This window comes from Pinus tabuliformis, chromosome 7 (genome assembly GCF_031772625.1).
Source record: "Pinus tabuliformis cultivar Carrire ecotype Pingquan chromosome 7, CPIR1, whole genome shotgun sequence".
NCBI classification, from domain to species: Eukaryota; Viridiplantae; Streptophyta; class Pinopsida; order Pinales; family Pinaceae; genus Pinus; species Pinus tabuliformis.
In genome coordinates, this window is record NC_142293.1 from 672273891 (window position 1) to 672288517 (window position 14627).

A 14627-nucleotide genomic window follows, 5' to 3' on the forward strand; every position below is an offset into this window, starting at 1 on the left:
ATTAATATATGCTCTAGTGATAATATACAACGTTAATATACAAATGCCCCAATGATAATATACGACGTTAATATATGCTCTAGTGATAATGTATAGCATTATATGCTCCAACGATAATATATAGATGCTCCAACGCTTAATATACAAATGCTCCAGTGATAATATATAGATGCTCCAACGCTTATTATACAAATGCTCCAGTGATAATATACAGATGCTCCAACTATTAGAATATATCTCTATTTAGTAATGCTCAGTCTTTTAGCTGTTTCTATTTTTATTCTTTTAGCAGTTTCTTAGATGAAACTGTTTGTTCTATATTCTACATAGAAACCTGATGTTTCTATTATTGTAAATATCTTTGTATTATCATTGAGCTGTTTGCTCCAGGTTAATTAATTCATTCAATATTCTTTTACATGCGTGTTTCGCACTGTTTTATGGTATCAGAGCACAGGTGTCTTTCGAAATAATTTTTCACTGTTTGAAAAATTTTGTTTCATTTCGAAATTGCTCTTTAGGGATCTGGATTTTTTTGTTATCGTGGCCACATTCGAAATTTTTTTCTCTCCAAGGGTTAGCGTCTCCATTTACAAAGAACGCTTGTTCATGGTCTGATTGGTCTGAGATCTGAAAGCTATTGTGAATCCGGGGGCAGCAGTCTTCTTCTGTCACGATATCTGGTGCATAAAGCTGGAAGCGGTAGCAGAAATCAAAGTTAATACGTTTTTTGTTTGAATATTTTCGCTCACGTGTTTGACAGAATCCTGTTGAAGAACATTGATACAGTTAAATTTTTTTTTGTCTCTCGCGTATATTTGCTCACGATTTCAACAAATCGATATACTGCAGAGATCCTCCAGATTTTATGGTATCAAACCCGTGGATTATGTACCCGTGGATATATATATCAAACTCGTGGATATATTTCAAAGCGTATTCACCTGTGGCTTTTATTTATATACACATATAAACGTAGCTGAGAAGTGACGTGAAGCTTTGATAGCTCACGTGGTCCAATTTCAAACGTATACACCTGTATACACCTGTATATTTCAAGCATATACACCTGTAGCTGAGACGTGACCTGTAGCTGAGACGTGACGTAACGTGAAGCTTGGATAGCTCACGTGGGCCATTGTTTAAGATCTTCGTATTTGTTTTGTGGGCCAATTTGATACCTGAGACGTATATATCCGTGGTGTGTGCCGGCAAGGTGTTACCAATCAGCAGAAACGTGAAGCTGAGACAGCACATGTGGGTCCATTTTTCAATATTTGTATTTGCTGTATTTGTGGTTCACGGGTTTTCCAGATTCACGGGTTTGTTTTTTTTTTCCCGACTACAGTGACGACAAACACATAAAGGTATTTTCAGATCCACGTATTTTCCAGATTATAGTGACGGGTTTGATTAGAATTTGGATTAAAAAATATTGTGATTATATTTGAAACGGTGGGACCAGAAATAGCATCACAGTTATTTTTTTGAAGTGGGATCAGAACAGCATCGCAGTTTATCATCAGTACAAGTGATCAAACCAGCATCACAGTTATCCTTTGGTCTAGTTTTTTTTATCTGGTGCACTGATACAGATCTGAGAATTTTTTTTTGTATGCAAGTCTATTGTTTTTCAAAACAGAATTTGTTAAGATTTGCTACAGTCATCTTGAAAGAAGATTTTTAAGCAGGCAGCATTGTCGGCTTACTATCAGTGGCTTTTGAAAAATTCAGTAGTTCATTTCGAAACTGCGCTCAGGGAGTGTTCTTGATCAGCTAGCTTCTTTGCATCCTAATCTCTTGAGTTCTTTCATTCCTTTCTAAGGTCGAGCCCTCTGTAAGCCAGGTAGCCTTCACTGAGTCTTAGCCCCGGCTTTGCTCACTGTGATAAAAGCTTACAGTCGTCTATCTCGATACAGAAATGAACCCTTCTCTGTCTTGTGAGATCTCTACAATTTATTGATTCTTCCTATCTAGTGTTTGTTTGTGTTTCTTACAGTAAATCAGTCTTCTTTGGGAATCTTTTCATACTTATATCAGCATCTGTCAATTTCTGTCTGGATCAGCCTGCATCCTCGTTGAAATCCGTGCAGGATTTTTTGTATTTTTCCATATCTTGGGAAACGTGCAGATGGCTTCGCTAACCAATCTCATGTTGGAAGGCAGTCAGGAATATTCCGAGCAGACAGAATCTGTTTTTTATGCCTTTATGGCTAAAAGGTCGTCAGATCATGTACCGTCTTCTGCTTGGTATATTGACTCTGGTGCATCATGCCATTTCTCTCACAGGCGTGACTGGTTTATTGACTTCTCACCTTTCAGTGATTCCGTGGTATTTGGCGGAGGTGAAAAGTACACAGTAGCTGGCAGAGGTACAGTTCAAATTCAGTCTGGTGGGCGCACACTCATATTTCTGAATGTATACTATGTTCCTGGTATGGAAATTAATCTGCTGTCTGTCAGCCAGATTATGAGGAATTCTCCTCAGCTTGATGTTGTGTTCAGTGCACACAAGTGCTCTATTATTGACAGGGAGACTAGTATAACAGTTGCTGTTGGCCTAGAGGACCATGGTCTATATAGGCTACTTGACACCGGTGACTCTCCAGAAGTGGCTCTAGCAGCACGTGTCTCTCCCATCAGTACTCTTTGGCATCAGCGATATGGGCATCTAAATATGCAGTATCTCTCTCAGCTCTCCCGGGAGGGACTTGTGTCAGGATTACCTGATATTCAGACTCAACAGTTGGGGGTATGCGGCGCCTGTCAAGCGGGAAAGCAACATCGGTCTTCATTCAAGAATGGAGAATCTTGGCATGCATCTAAGGTACTCCAGTTACTTCACGCTGATATTTGTGGTCCTTTGAATACAACTTCTATCACTGCTTGCAAATATTTTTTACTTATTGTCGATGATTTCAGTAGAAAGATGTGGGTGTATTTTCTAAAAAATAAATCTGATGCACTTAGTACCTTTCAGAAGTTTAAAACCTTAGTTGAAAAAGAGTCTGGCTGTAACATCATGACTCTTAGGACCGACAATGGGGGGGAATTTTGTTCTTCAGCTTTTGCCAATTTCTGTGATATTCATGGCATCAAACATCAGTTAACCGCACCCTACACTCCTCAGCAGAACAGTGTTGTCGAGCGCCGCAACCGCACGGTTGTTGAAATGGCTCGTTCCATGTTACAACACAGGAGTGTTCCAAACAGATTCTGGGCTGAAGCAGTATTTACTGCTGTTTACCTTCTTAACAGATCACCCACTCAGGCTGTTACAGGGAAGACTCCTGAAGAGGTTTGGTCTGGCCGTAAGCCTAAGATCAGTCATCTCAAAGTATTTGGCTCAGTTGCATATGTTTGGATTCCAGCTGCTAAGCGCTCTAAGTTGGATTCCAAAAGCCAGAAACTCATGATGACAGGGTACAGTGATCATCACAAAGCCTATAGGCTGATAGATATAGCCACTGGTCGTCTTAGCTTCAGTCGGGATGTAGTCTTTGATGAGGACAGAGGATTCTTTCAGCAATGTTCAGAGGATCAGCCTCACAGTGTTCTTCTTCCAGTCGGTCCACCTGATGGGAGGGATGATGTAGCATCAGTATTTGATAATACTCTATCTGAGCTTCCTCCAGAAGCCAACCCTCCTCTTGCTGTCCCTATTGCTCTTGAGCCTTCTCCACCTCCTTCTGATATTGGTTCCTCTGCCCCTGATATTGGTTCTTCTTCTCTTCGGCCTAAATGGTGGGCTAAAACCATAGGTGATCTCCGGGATGATGAGCTCCTTGAAGGTAGAACTTCTAGACATAAGAACAGACAACAATCTACAGTCAATTTTGCTCTTATGGCTAACATACACAGTATTTTTGAGCCTCAAACCTATTCAGAGGCTAAGGGTACATCTGAGTGGGAACAGGCTATGGAAGCCGAATTCCAAAGTCTTCAGAAGAATCATACATGGACACTTTCTGATCTTCCTGCAGAGAAAAAACCCATAGGCTGCAAATGGGTGTATAAAGTGAAATACAAAGCTGATGGAACCATAGATAAGTATAAAGCTCGTCTTGTGGCTCGAGGGTTCTCACAGAAGGAAGGCATTGACTATGAGGAGACTTTTGCTCCTACAGCCAAGATGAGTACCATAAGGCTTGTGCTTGCCCTAGCAGCTCAGTTCAATTGGAAAGTTCATCAGATGGATGTAAAGAGTGCTTTCCTAAATGGTGATCTCCAAGAAGAAGTCTACATGACGCAGCCTCCAGGATTCAAGGTTGCTGGTCAAGAACAGAAAGTGTGTCGGTTAGTTAAAGCAATCTATGGATTGAAACAAGCTCCTCGGGCTTGGTACATGAAAATTGATCAGTACCTGACAGATCAGGGTTTTCAGCGGAGTCCATCTGATGCAAACCTGTATATCAAGCATACTGGTGATGATATCTTGTTTGTAGTTGTCTATGTGGATGATCTTATCATTACTGGCAGCTCTGCACATTTGATCCATGGGATCAAACAAGATCTATGCAGAACTTTTGAGATGACAGACTTGGGACTTCTTCATTACTGTCTGGGGGTTGAAGTGTGGCAGACTGAAAATCAGATCTTTCTTTCTCAGTCCAAGTATGCCAAAAATCTTGTGGAAAGGTTCAGAATGCAGGATTGCAAACCAGCCACGACTCCTATGGAACCAGGGCTCAAACTTTCAGCACAGTCATCCTCTCCTCTTGTGGATGAAACTTTATTCAGGCAATTAGTGGGCAGTCTCATCTATCTTACTGCTACCAGACCTGACATCAGTTTTGCAGTAAGCTACATTTCTCGCTTTATGTCAGCTCCTAAAGCTGATCATTGGATAGCAGCAAAGCGGGTGCTACGATATGTGCGTGGTACTTCTGATTATGGCCTCTTATATACTCGCAGCTCCAATCCTATTCTCAGTGGCTACACTGACTCTGACTGGGCCGGTTCGGTTGATGACCGTAAATCTACAGCTGGGTATGTGTTTAGTCTAGGATCTGGTGCTGTTACTTGGACTAGTAAGAAGCAACAGGCAGTGGCTCTCTCCTCAACAGAAGCAGAGTATCGGGGAGCAGTTAAGGCAGCCTGTGAGGCAGTTTGGCTTCGTCGTATGCTTGCAGATATGCATGTTTTTCAGATAGGGCCTACTTCTTTGTTTTGTGATAATCAGGGAGTGCTCAAACTTGCCAAGAATCCAGTCTTTCATGAACGAACAAAGCATGTGGAAACTCACTGCCACTACATTCGACAGCTGGTTGAAGACGGCTCAGTTCAGTTGCACTATGTTCCCACAACAGAGCAGCCCGCCGATATTTTCACCAAGCCTCTTGGTCCTGATAAATTTGTAAAATTTCGCGGGTCTATTGGTGTTGTAAATAGATTGAGCATTAAGGGAGGGTATTAGAATATATCTCTATTTAGTAATGCTCAGTCTTTTAGCTGTTTCTATTTTTATTCTTTTAGCAGTTTCTTAGATGAAACTGTTTGTTCTATATTCTACATAGAAACCTGATGTTTCTATTATTGTAAATATCTTTGTATTATCATTGAGCTGTTTGCTCCAGGTTAATTAATTCATTCAATATTCTTTTACATGCGTGTTTCGCACTGTTTTACCAACACTTAATATACAAATGCTCTAGCGTTATATGGTTTTCCAGCTCCAACGTTACATGCTTTTCTAGCAATTAGGCAACATTATATTATGAGACAACGTTATATATATATAAATTTTTTTTTCCAGAGAAAATATCGAACTTTCTATTAAGGCAATAAAAAGTTACATAGTATATGCACTGAAGCATTCAAAATACTGTATGTTCATCGACAAAACATAGAGTGTAAAGCTGGGCTGGTAAGCAAAATAAACATACTTCTCCCACCCCAATATATGCAAAAAAGCGTTGATTCAATTTCCCGGGCCTCCTCATATGTGAGGAAAACAACCCAAACAGGAAACGAAACAATTACTGTTATGTTGCAAAAGTTTTCTTTTTAAAATAAGCGTAGTAAAAGACAAGGGTTTTAATTGTTTCTTTAAAAATCCCTGTTTACATCTCGATCAAAACCAAAGTATAGTTTCATACTAAGGACCATGAAAAAAACAAAATAAGAGAAACTGGATATAGAGCTTCAAAGCACAAACAGTGGCTGATCTGACACACAGATCATATCTAGTTTTGTTTCTTTTATGCTCCAGCTGTCCATAGCCTGTTGTAGACCCTCCTTAGATAGGAGGTCTGCGACCATGTTCTGTTCCCTATAAATATGGCACACAGTAATTGAATTAAAATGTTGTTTCAAATTTAACACTTCTTCTAACAAGGGACTCAACATATAGTTTTGACATCTGAATTCTCCATTAAACCATTTGATAACATTCTGTGAGTCACCGAAAATCTGAACCGATCTCAAACCCAGGTGTATAAGCCAGCATAGTAAAAGTTTTAAGGTTTGAAGTTCTGCATAATTGTTGGTTCTTGCTCCAAGGCCCACCGAGGCTTTTAAGGTTTTTTGTGCATTTATATGGATTACTATTCCTGCCCCACATATATTCCTATGATCAGAGGCACCATCAAAATATGCCCAAGGAATATCTCCCCTGATTTGTTCCTCCCTAATCCCCCTCTCATTTGTTTTTGGGATTGGTAAGGGGATGCTCTCATAAATTGAAGCGCATTCAATCGCAATGTGCTCATGTGATGGTTCTAGGTCCTTGAATATACTCTTGTTCCGGGCCAGCCAAGTGCCCCAAGATATTATTAAAGGTAAATTTTTCAGATTTTCCTCTGGAGTGTCATTCCACCATTTTTGCCACACTTCTCTAATAATTTCTCCATCCCACCTCTGGGTTTTCTCAATCAACCTCAAAGTCTCGAGCCATACTCTTTTGTTGAAAGGACACTTTAGGAACAAATGTTGCACCAACTCCTCTTCTTTCTTGCACAATGAGCACCAGCCTGGTCCCATCTTATTTCTTTTCTGAAGATTGTCCCATGTTGGTACCTTATTCCTTAAAATACACCAAAAAAACATTCTTGCTTTAGCTGGACATTTTAATTTCTAGATGGATTTAGACCACCACTCCGGCTCGGCCCATCCTTTCTTTGACATGAGATAGTTGTATCCATACTTTGGTGAGTATTTTCCTGTGGGTGCATGAACCCATCTCAGTTTGTCTGGATGATTTTTGAGGCGTACATTCGATCTCTGAAGTTCCTTGATAAAATTCTGCCATTCCTCAACCCATTGGGGCTCCAGATGTAGGTCCCTCCCTGTAAGCCAAGCTTGATGCCAGATTGTTGATTGTCCAACCTTCTCTATATTGTGGAAGGCAACATTATATTATTGTAGGAAGATGGCAGCGTTAATATATATTATGGAGGGCAGCGCTACATGGTTTTCCAACACCGTTAAAGCCTTAATTCCAACTCAACGTTAGTTCAAACTCAACATTAATGAGGTATCAACATTAATACAGTGGAGATGCAATGTTAATATTACAATGGTAGTATAGTTATTTTGATATTGCAAAGGTGTGATAACAGAGTTGGGACCAAGTGTTGATGCCCAACCAATCTTGAATATGCAGTAAGGCATTGATTCCCAACCAAGCGTTGCCAAGCCAGGCATGAATATGCGGTTGAGTTGGAGCGTTGAGCTGGTTAATGGAATCATTGACAATTTTTTAAATTAGGGTTTTGTGCCCTAACTTTTATCGTTGGAACTAGCATTTTTTTTGGTTATTGCTTTCTGGAGATAGCAACAACACAGGCGCTTGAGCTATTGCAGAGTGGAGGTGCATTAATGCACATCGAGCCTTTAATCGGGTCGATAGTGGGGGTTAGAGATGGTGATGAGCAAGGGTCATTAAAGTGATGTCACCACAACTAGACTATGCCTATTCATTGCAGTGGAATGATGGGACATTAAAAGAATGTGACCCAGGAGCTAGAACATGTTGATGGCATGCCCATTTAGAGGTCATATTACTGTTCTATTAACGAATGCATTTAGATGTAAGCAAACAAATACAGAAGATACAATTTAGAGCCACGTTATTCTTGTCTATGATGGTTGGGGATCGATTCCATTCATATTTTGGGCGACTCAAGAATCACAATTGAATGGATAAATGGAGTTGCATCCTTTTCACCTCCCCTCATGGTTATGTAGAATCCGAGAGCTCCAGCGTTTTGAGAAATACATGGCAAAGTAACCTGCCTATGTTTTTGAGAAATACATGTCAAAGTAACCTGCCTATGTTTTTGAGAAATACATGGCAAAGATGGTATATGAATATACTAGTGAGCATTGATCTAGAAGGGCAAAGTGATAGAGTTTTATTGGGATGATATAATTGGAGGCAACGTTGATATTATCTCACATTATTGAATAAGGGCAACATCTTATATTATTTCTGTTGGCACATTACTTTAACACCAACATTTTTTAATTCGGCAATGGTGCATTCTCTATGGACAAGCAATAGCTACAGTTGTAACAACATACAGCCTTAGCCTTTATGCAGCGTTAGCCTTGTATGAATATTGGTATTATCTTCCTGGATATTATCTCTCTGGAGTAGCGTTCACTATTATTCTTTTCAACATTAACCTGTACAACAAATGACGTTTATGTCATTAGTGTTAATGCCATTTCAAGTATGATGCAAGCCTTCAAATTTATCATGGAAAAGTGTTCAAGTTTATATTTATATATTGTATTACATTAAAATTTGGTCACAATCCATGATGACAATCCCAAATCCACAACAGTGAATGTCTATGCCACAACTGCATTATTATTTGGGGTTCTCTGCTCTAATAGTTTGATTATACAACATTCGTTCATTCGCCACATTCATGGAGCAGGCTTCATTCTTAGAGATTTATAGCATTGAGACTTTGTGGAGAGTTTTTAATACATGGAATTTAGGGAACTATGCCCTAATTTATCAAAGGACAAGAAGGTTAAAAACGTTCTAATTAAAGGATTTTGTGCATTCGAGGGGAATTACCAAAAAGGTCTTTCATTCTCTACAGACAGAACACAAAGAATGTTAAATAATTCAATTAAAATTATTTCATGTGAACAACTCAGGTGACTTGAACAACAAAATGTTTGATCACTACTACTCCTTGCCATTGATGTCAAAGGGGGAGTTAAGCGTAAGCAGAAGTGTGAGGCAGATGGAGGAATTGTTGTGTTGCCATCAAGGCCAAAGGGGATGAATGTTGATAATGTTGGCATTGATGTGAAATGATTAAGTTAAGGTCATTGATCTAATTGATTGGTGTTGATTTTGTTAAGATTAATTTATGTTGAAAGATTGCTTGGAATGCAAAGGCTGAACATTGTTGATTGGTTGTCATTGATGAAAAATGAGACATGATATATTGAGAGTCGAGACACAAGCTGGAAAACATATGATTTCATTAAACAAGAAAACTATATGGTACAAGTTTGGAAAATGTAGCCAATACAAATCTAAGTTGTCTCTTGTAATTATTACTGTTGAGCTATATTATTTCAGCCCTATTTTATATTACAAAATTCAGTTTTTCAAATTCGAAAATGAAGAGACAGGTAGTGAACAATTTTAGAAGACCAAGAGACAATGCCTCATTTCATAATCCTTCAAAGAATACAAACAACCAATAATCTATACTTATAAAATATACATTGTTGAATGCAAAAAAGGACCATTTTTTGAAGTTAAGCAGTTTGTATGAGAGGGTTCATGAGCAATAGCAGAAGAGGAACAAAACTGTAGAAGAAAAGCAAAGAAGGTGTGCAACAGACTTGACAACAAAAATTTATATCAGGTAACCAAAAAACTTGACTTGGTATTGTGATTGGGAGATTGCAGTCTCTTTTCAAGTTGTAACTTGATAAACAATAGGTTGTACCCTGTTGAGGTAGGAGCCTCTTGTGGGTTGTAGCCTGCAGAAAATTTTGTGGGAGTTGGAGCTTCCTTTGAGGTAGGAGCCTCTTGTAGGTTGGAGCCTATAAAAATCTAATGTAATGGGGAAGTAGGAGCTTGCCTTCACATCACTTTCAGCCAAAAATTCATGGTTTTCTCCCTTATGGGTTTCCACTTATATCTGGTGTCTTCATGTGTTGTTTTTTGAATATTGTGTGAATGCTCTTGAATTCTGAATAAGTATATCTGCAAATATCTCTCTCTGGTAATTGCAAAAGGAAACCATTAATAATTGAGTATATACATAAACCATTAGCTGCATAAGAAGAAATTTATGTTGAGCAAAATTGAAGTTTAAATTCACTGATTCACCCCTCCTCTCAGTGATTTCCAAACATAAATATCACATAAATAATGATAGCAAGTGTAAAACAAGAATACTTCTCTAGGAAAATCTTCTCCAACTCAAAAATAATCTCCACCAGTTGTGCTCCATTCTTAAACCAAGAATATCATTTATAGATATGAAAAGTCCATAGAAAAGTTGCTTTCAGCTCAAGCTCTCCAGCATGGATATAAAGAGCAAGCTTAAACAAGGAAATTTCACCTAGCAATTTCCTCTTGCCATGTGCTTCACCCCTTCGCCATAAATAGTATGCTTTTCTCGATAGGTCAACAAACATGAGCTGGAAGGTGTGTGCTCCTTCCTGGGTAAAAATAATACTGCACAACCGATTACAAACCACAAGGATTCTTGTCAACTCAAGTGCTTCATCTCTTGGGAAAATAACAACAAAACAAAGGCCAACTCCTGGTCCGCCTATATAATAGTAGGTTTCAAAACCTAAGAAATAGAACACGTCCATCTGGGGGCTTGTGTCTGTATCCCATTAATCAGACACAGATACTCTAGGACACATGTTCGACATGTGTTTGGCATGTGTTCTAAAAACAGGACATGTGTCATACACTTGCCCAAAGTGTGTCGTACATGTTCAATGCTAAAATACATTTTTCAGTGACATTTTTCTTTTTCAGCTGTAGGGAAAGAGATCTCATGGTCTCCCTTTGCGCAGATGAAGGGTAAGATCAATGTTTGATGGGATTCCAAGTGTTTTGTGAATGTTCTAGTTTCTAAAAAATTTGGATCTTTATGTCTATATTTCATTTTTTGTTTGTAATTTATAATATATGAACTGCTAAGAAATTTAATAGATCTCTGGAACCTGCTAAAGATAGCACAACATGTGCAGTCCTCCTGGAATACTGATCTCTAAATAAACTTCAGACCCATACTTCGCAACTCTGGAGCAAGGTTAGGCTGGAATAAAGCTCTCCACCAGGCAATTGTATGGCCAAGTTACCAATGAACCGTTGATCCTAAATGGTGAACTCTGTAGTGTTGAATACAGCCTTGTACAATATCCATGAGCATATGCTGGAACTTACACCAATATTAAAATATTTACGCTGGCAAATCTGGAAGTAGCACACATAATAAGGCTCAACATGTGCAGTCCTCCTGGAATACTGATCTCTAAATAAACTTCAGACCCATACTTCGCAACTCTGGAGCAAGGTTAGTCTGGAATAAAGCTCTCCACCAGGCAACTGTATGGCCAAGGTACCAATGAACCATTGATCCTAAATGGTGAACTCTGTAGTGTTGAATATAGCCTTGTACAATATCCATGAGCATATGCTGGAACTTACACCAATATTAAAATGTTTATGCTGGCAAATCTGGCAGTAGCACATGTAATAACTTATAAGGCTTTTGTTGTTGTTAAATTCTGAAGAAATATTTGGGCAGATCCACCTGAAGGGATCACTTCCTGCCAGCTTATTGGCAGAGCCTAATCCCAACAGCCTCGAGGAGAATTGAACCCATGATCTCCCAATAGCGAGGTGCTTTTAGCGACGGGACCTTGACCAATTGGGTTTAACCCTTCGGGCTGTAATAAGGATGCTCACTGTGAGGTGTCAAATATTAATGTGTATTGTTCGGATGAATTGTTAAATTGTTACAATAAATAGTCTTGTTATTCTTTCGTTTTAATTGATTGTTAACTGCCATTTGTTCTTCTAATTTTATAGCTGATAGTTGTGAAATTCATTCATTCTTGTAATTTTTTCTTAGTTCATTCTCTAAGAGCTTAAATTCTCTGCTATTAAGATTCTGGCATAAATGGATATTTGAATCACTACTATGCATGAAGTTATATTGTTGTCATTGGATGATGTAAATCAAACAGTGCCAGCATTTCTTTTGTACTGGCATTTATATGAGATATGCTCATTGAAAATCGAGACAGCTTGTCAGAACTCGTTTGGGCATGATCTAATAATTTTGGATGTAATTATAGGTATATCTGAACATATTTTGGATGAATTCATAGTTGTGGTGGTAAAAATTTGTTTTCTCACTGTATTTTAAGAATATACATTCTTTGGGCTTGCAAAGCTATTTATCTGCCCTCTCTATTAATGAATTCTTGTGCTGCTGAACATTGTGAGCACACTATTTGAGACTGCAATGCATATATATATAAATTTGTTCTTTGTGTGCAGGGGCTTGTTGAATTGTATGAAGCATCTGAAAATTTTGATAAGGTTCTGGAGGCTTGTGAGTCAATTATTGAAATTGCCAAGGCAACAGATGATAAGCCTCGACTGACAGATTATTTATGCAGACTTGCAAGAGCACATGTCAAATCTCTTGATTATGAAAAGGCTTCTCAGACATGGAATGTTCTATTAGGCATTCCATCGATATCAAAAACTCAGCGGGTTGAAGCACTTTGTGGTGTTGCAGATGCTCAGGTAGTACAACTGATCAATCTTAGGGAACAGGCTGATAGAAACTGCCTGCCACAGCGGGAGCCTGCTTGTTCGTTAGGTGAGATAGATATAAAAGGACCTGTTACTTTTCCAGCTTCTATTGGTCCAGCAGTTAGCGCATTCTCTGTGGATGATACTAAAATGTTTCAAGATAAAGTTAATTCCTTGGAGAGATTGCTGCGGGAAATTGTTCATATATCACCCCAGACACACAGATATCAAGATTTACTTTTGAAACTGTTGCTGAACCGCATGCAAGAAGCTCATTTGTTAGGAGGTACTCCTTTAAACCTTTTTGAATGTTGTTTTCCGTAGTTGGAAGGTGTTTGAATAGTATGGTTTCCTTTTATCTATGATGGTATGGTTCTCATGCAAAGTAATGTCATTCTGAGCATTACTACATGAGTGATATTCAGTGTAATTTTACATGCAGTTTAGAAAAGGGCTCAGTTATCAGTTCATGCAGGAGAGATGTACAAGAAGGCACAGTTGCAAGTTCTGCACCATTCTGTAGCTATGCTGTCCTTCTATTGTTCAGATGCAGCGCTGGAGATAGCATTTACCATGTGTGAGGAAGACTGCGTTGATCAGATTTTTGGTGCTATTGGAATGGAGAGGTCAAGGAATAATCGACAAGAACGACTTCTCTGGTTGGGCAAACGATTTGCTCATTCCTACCCTCATCATGGCGCATCTCTTGCAGTCATTGCTTATGCCTTGCATTGCAGATCCATTTTCAGGTATCTTCATCTCTTTCACTTTAAATTTTTTAATATGACATTACTTAAATGTTAGTTGTCTTTGTGGGAAAGCTTTTGTTAGCAACTTACACTCAGATAAAGAATAATAGAGGATGACTGGGCTAACTTACCTTTGTATACACCTCCAATGGTTACTTATAAAAATTTAAACAGAAACCTCAAGCAGAAATGCTATTGAACTGGCTCGAGAGTGGCATCCTCTTGCCATGTATAAATTGGCAAGAGCACATTACATATGAGAAAAGCAGGATAAAGTTGGTAATTGAAGGAGGATGGGAGGTTTTGTTCTCCATTTTCTCCAGTTACCGCAAGGTTCAGTCTTCTTGATTACCCATAAACTCTGTTATTTTTGCAATTGTTTCTTATGGCCTTTTAAACAGAAGCCTCAAGCAGAAATGCTATTGAACTGGCTCGAGAGTGGCATCCTCTTGCCATGTATAAATTGGCAAGAGCACATTACATATGAGAAAAGCAGGATAAAGTTGGTAATTGAAGGAGGATGGGAGGTTTTGTTCTCCATTTTCTCCAGTTCCTGCAAGGTTCAGTCTTCTTGATTACCCATAAACTCTGTTATTTTTGCAATTGTTTCTTATGGCCTTTTGCTTCTGCTGCTGACTGGAATAGCTTTCGGTCATTTTTTGTTCAATAATTCTTTGTAGTTGTGACAATGATTTCCAAGCTGGGTGGGTTGAGCTTGCAGACAGGGAAGGCATATCTGGGTTCTTGTTGGCAGAGACAAGGTCTAGTGCCCAACCAACTCTAATAAGTTCTCATGAATTCCATGTGCCATCTCATAAGGCAAGTGACTGCAGTAAGAAATGGTTGTAGGACTCCCCCAACCCTAGAAGATGAACCCTAAAAGATGTTCACTCGTGCAAAAGTTAATGATGAGATTTCACTTCCTTATGCACCTAGTGTAGCTCCCAGTTCTGTAACAAACAAGGTTTGTATACTCAAAAGTTAAATATTCCAGTTGGAATATTAAGATCTCCATTGAAGATACAAGAATATATACTAAAATGTATGAATGAGAATGATGGTACAAATGAGAGTGAGGGCCTATTTATATACCCTAGGCAGATGTCCCT

The 14627-nt window shown here is 38.8% G+C and overlaps 1 protein-coding gene across 1 annotated transcript in view; it reads left to right on the forward strand.

The window, feature by feature from the left end:
- Window positions 1–14627, forward strand: part of LOC149249250 (Tetratricopeptide repeat (TPR)-like superfamily protein) — a 386408-nt gene that overhangs the window by 60071 nt on the left and 311710 nt on the right. The window contains exons 2-3 of the mRNA XM_089452450.1: window positions 12509–13055; window positions 13245–13518. Coding sequence (XP_089308576.1) covers window positions 12509–13055; window positions 13245–13518 — 821 coding nt within the window. The remainder of the gene's footprint in view (window positions 1–12508; window positions 13056–13244; window positions 13519–14627) is intronic.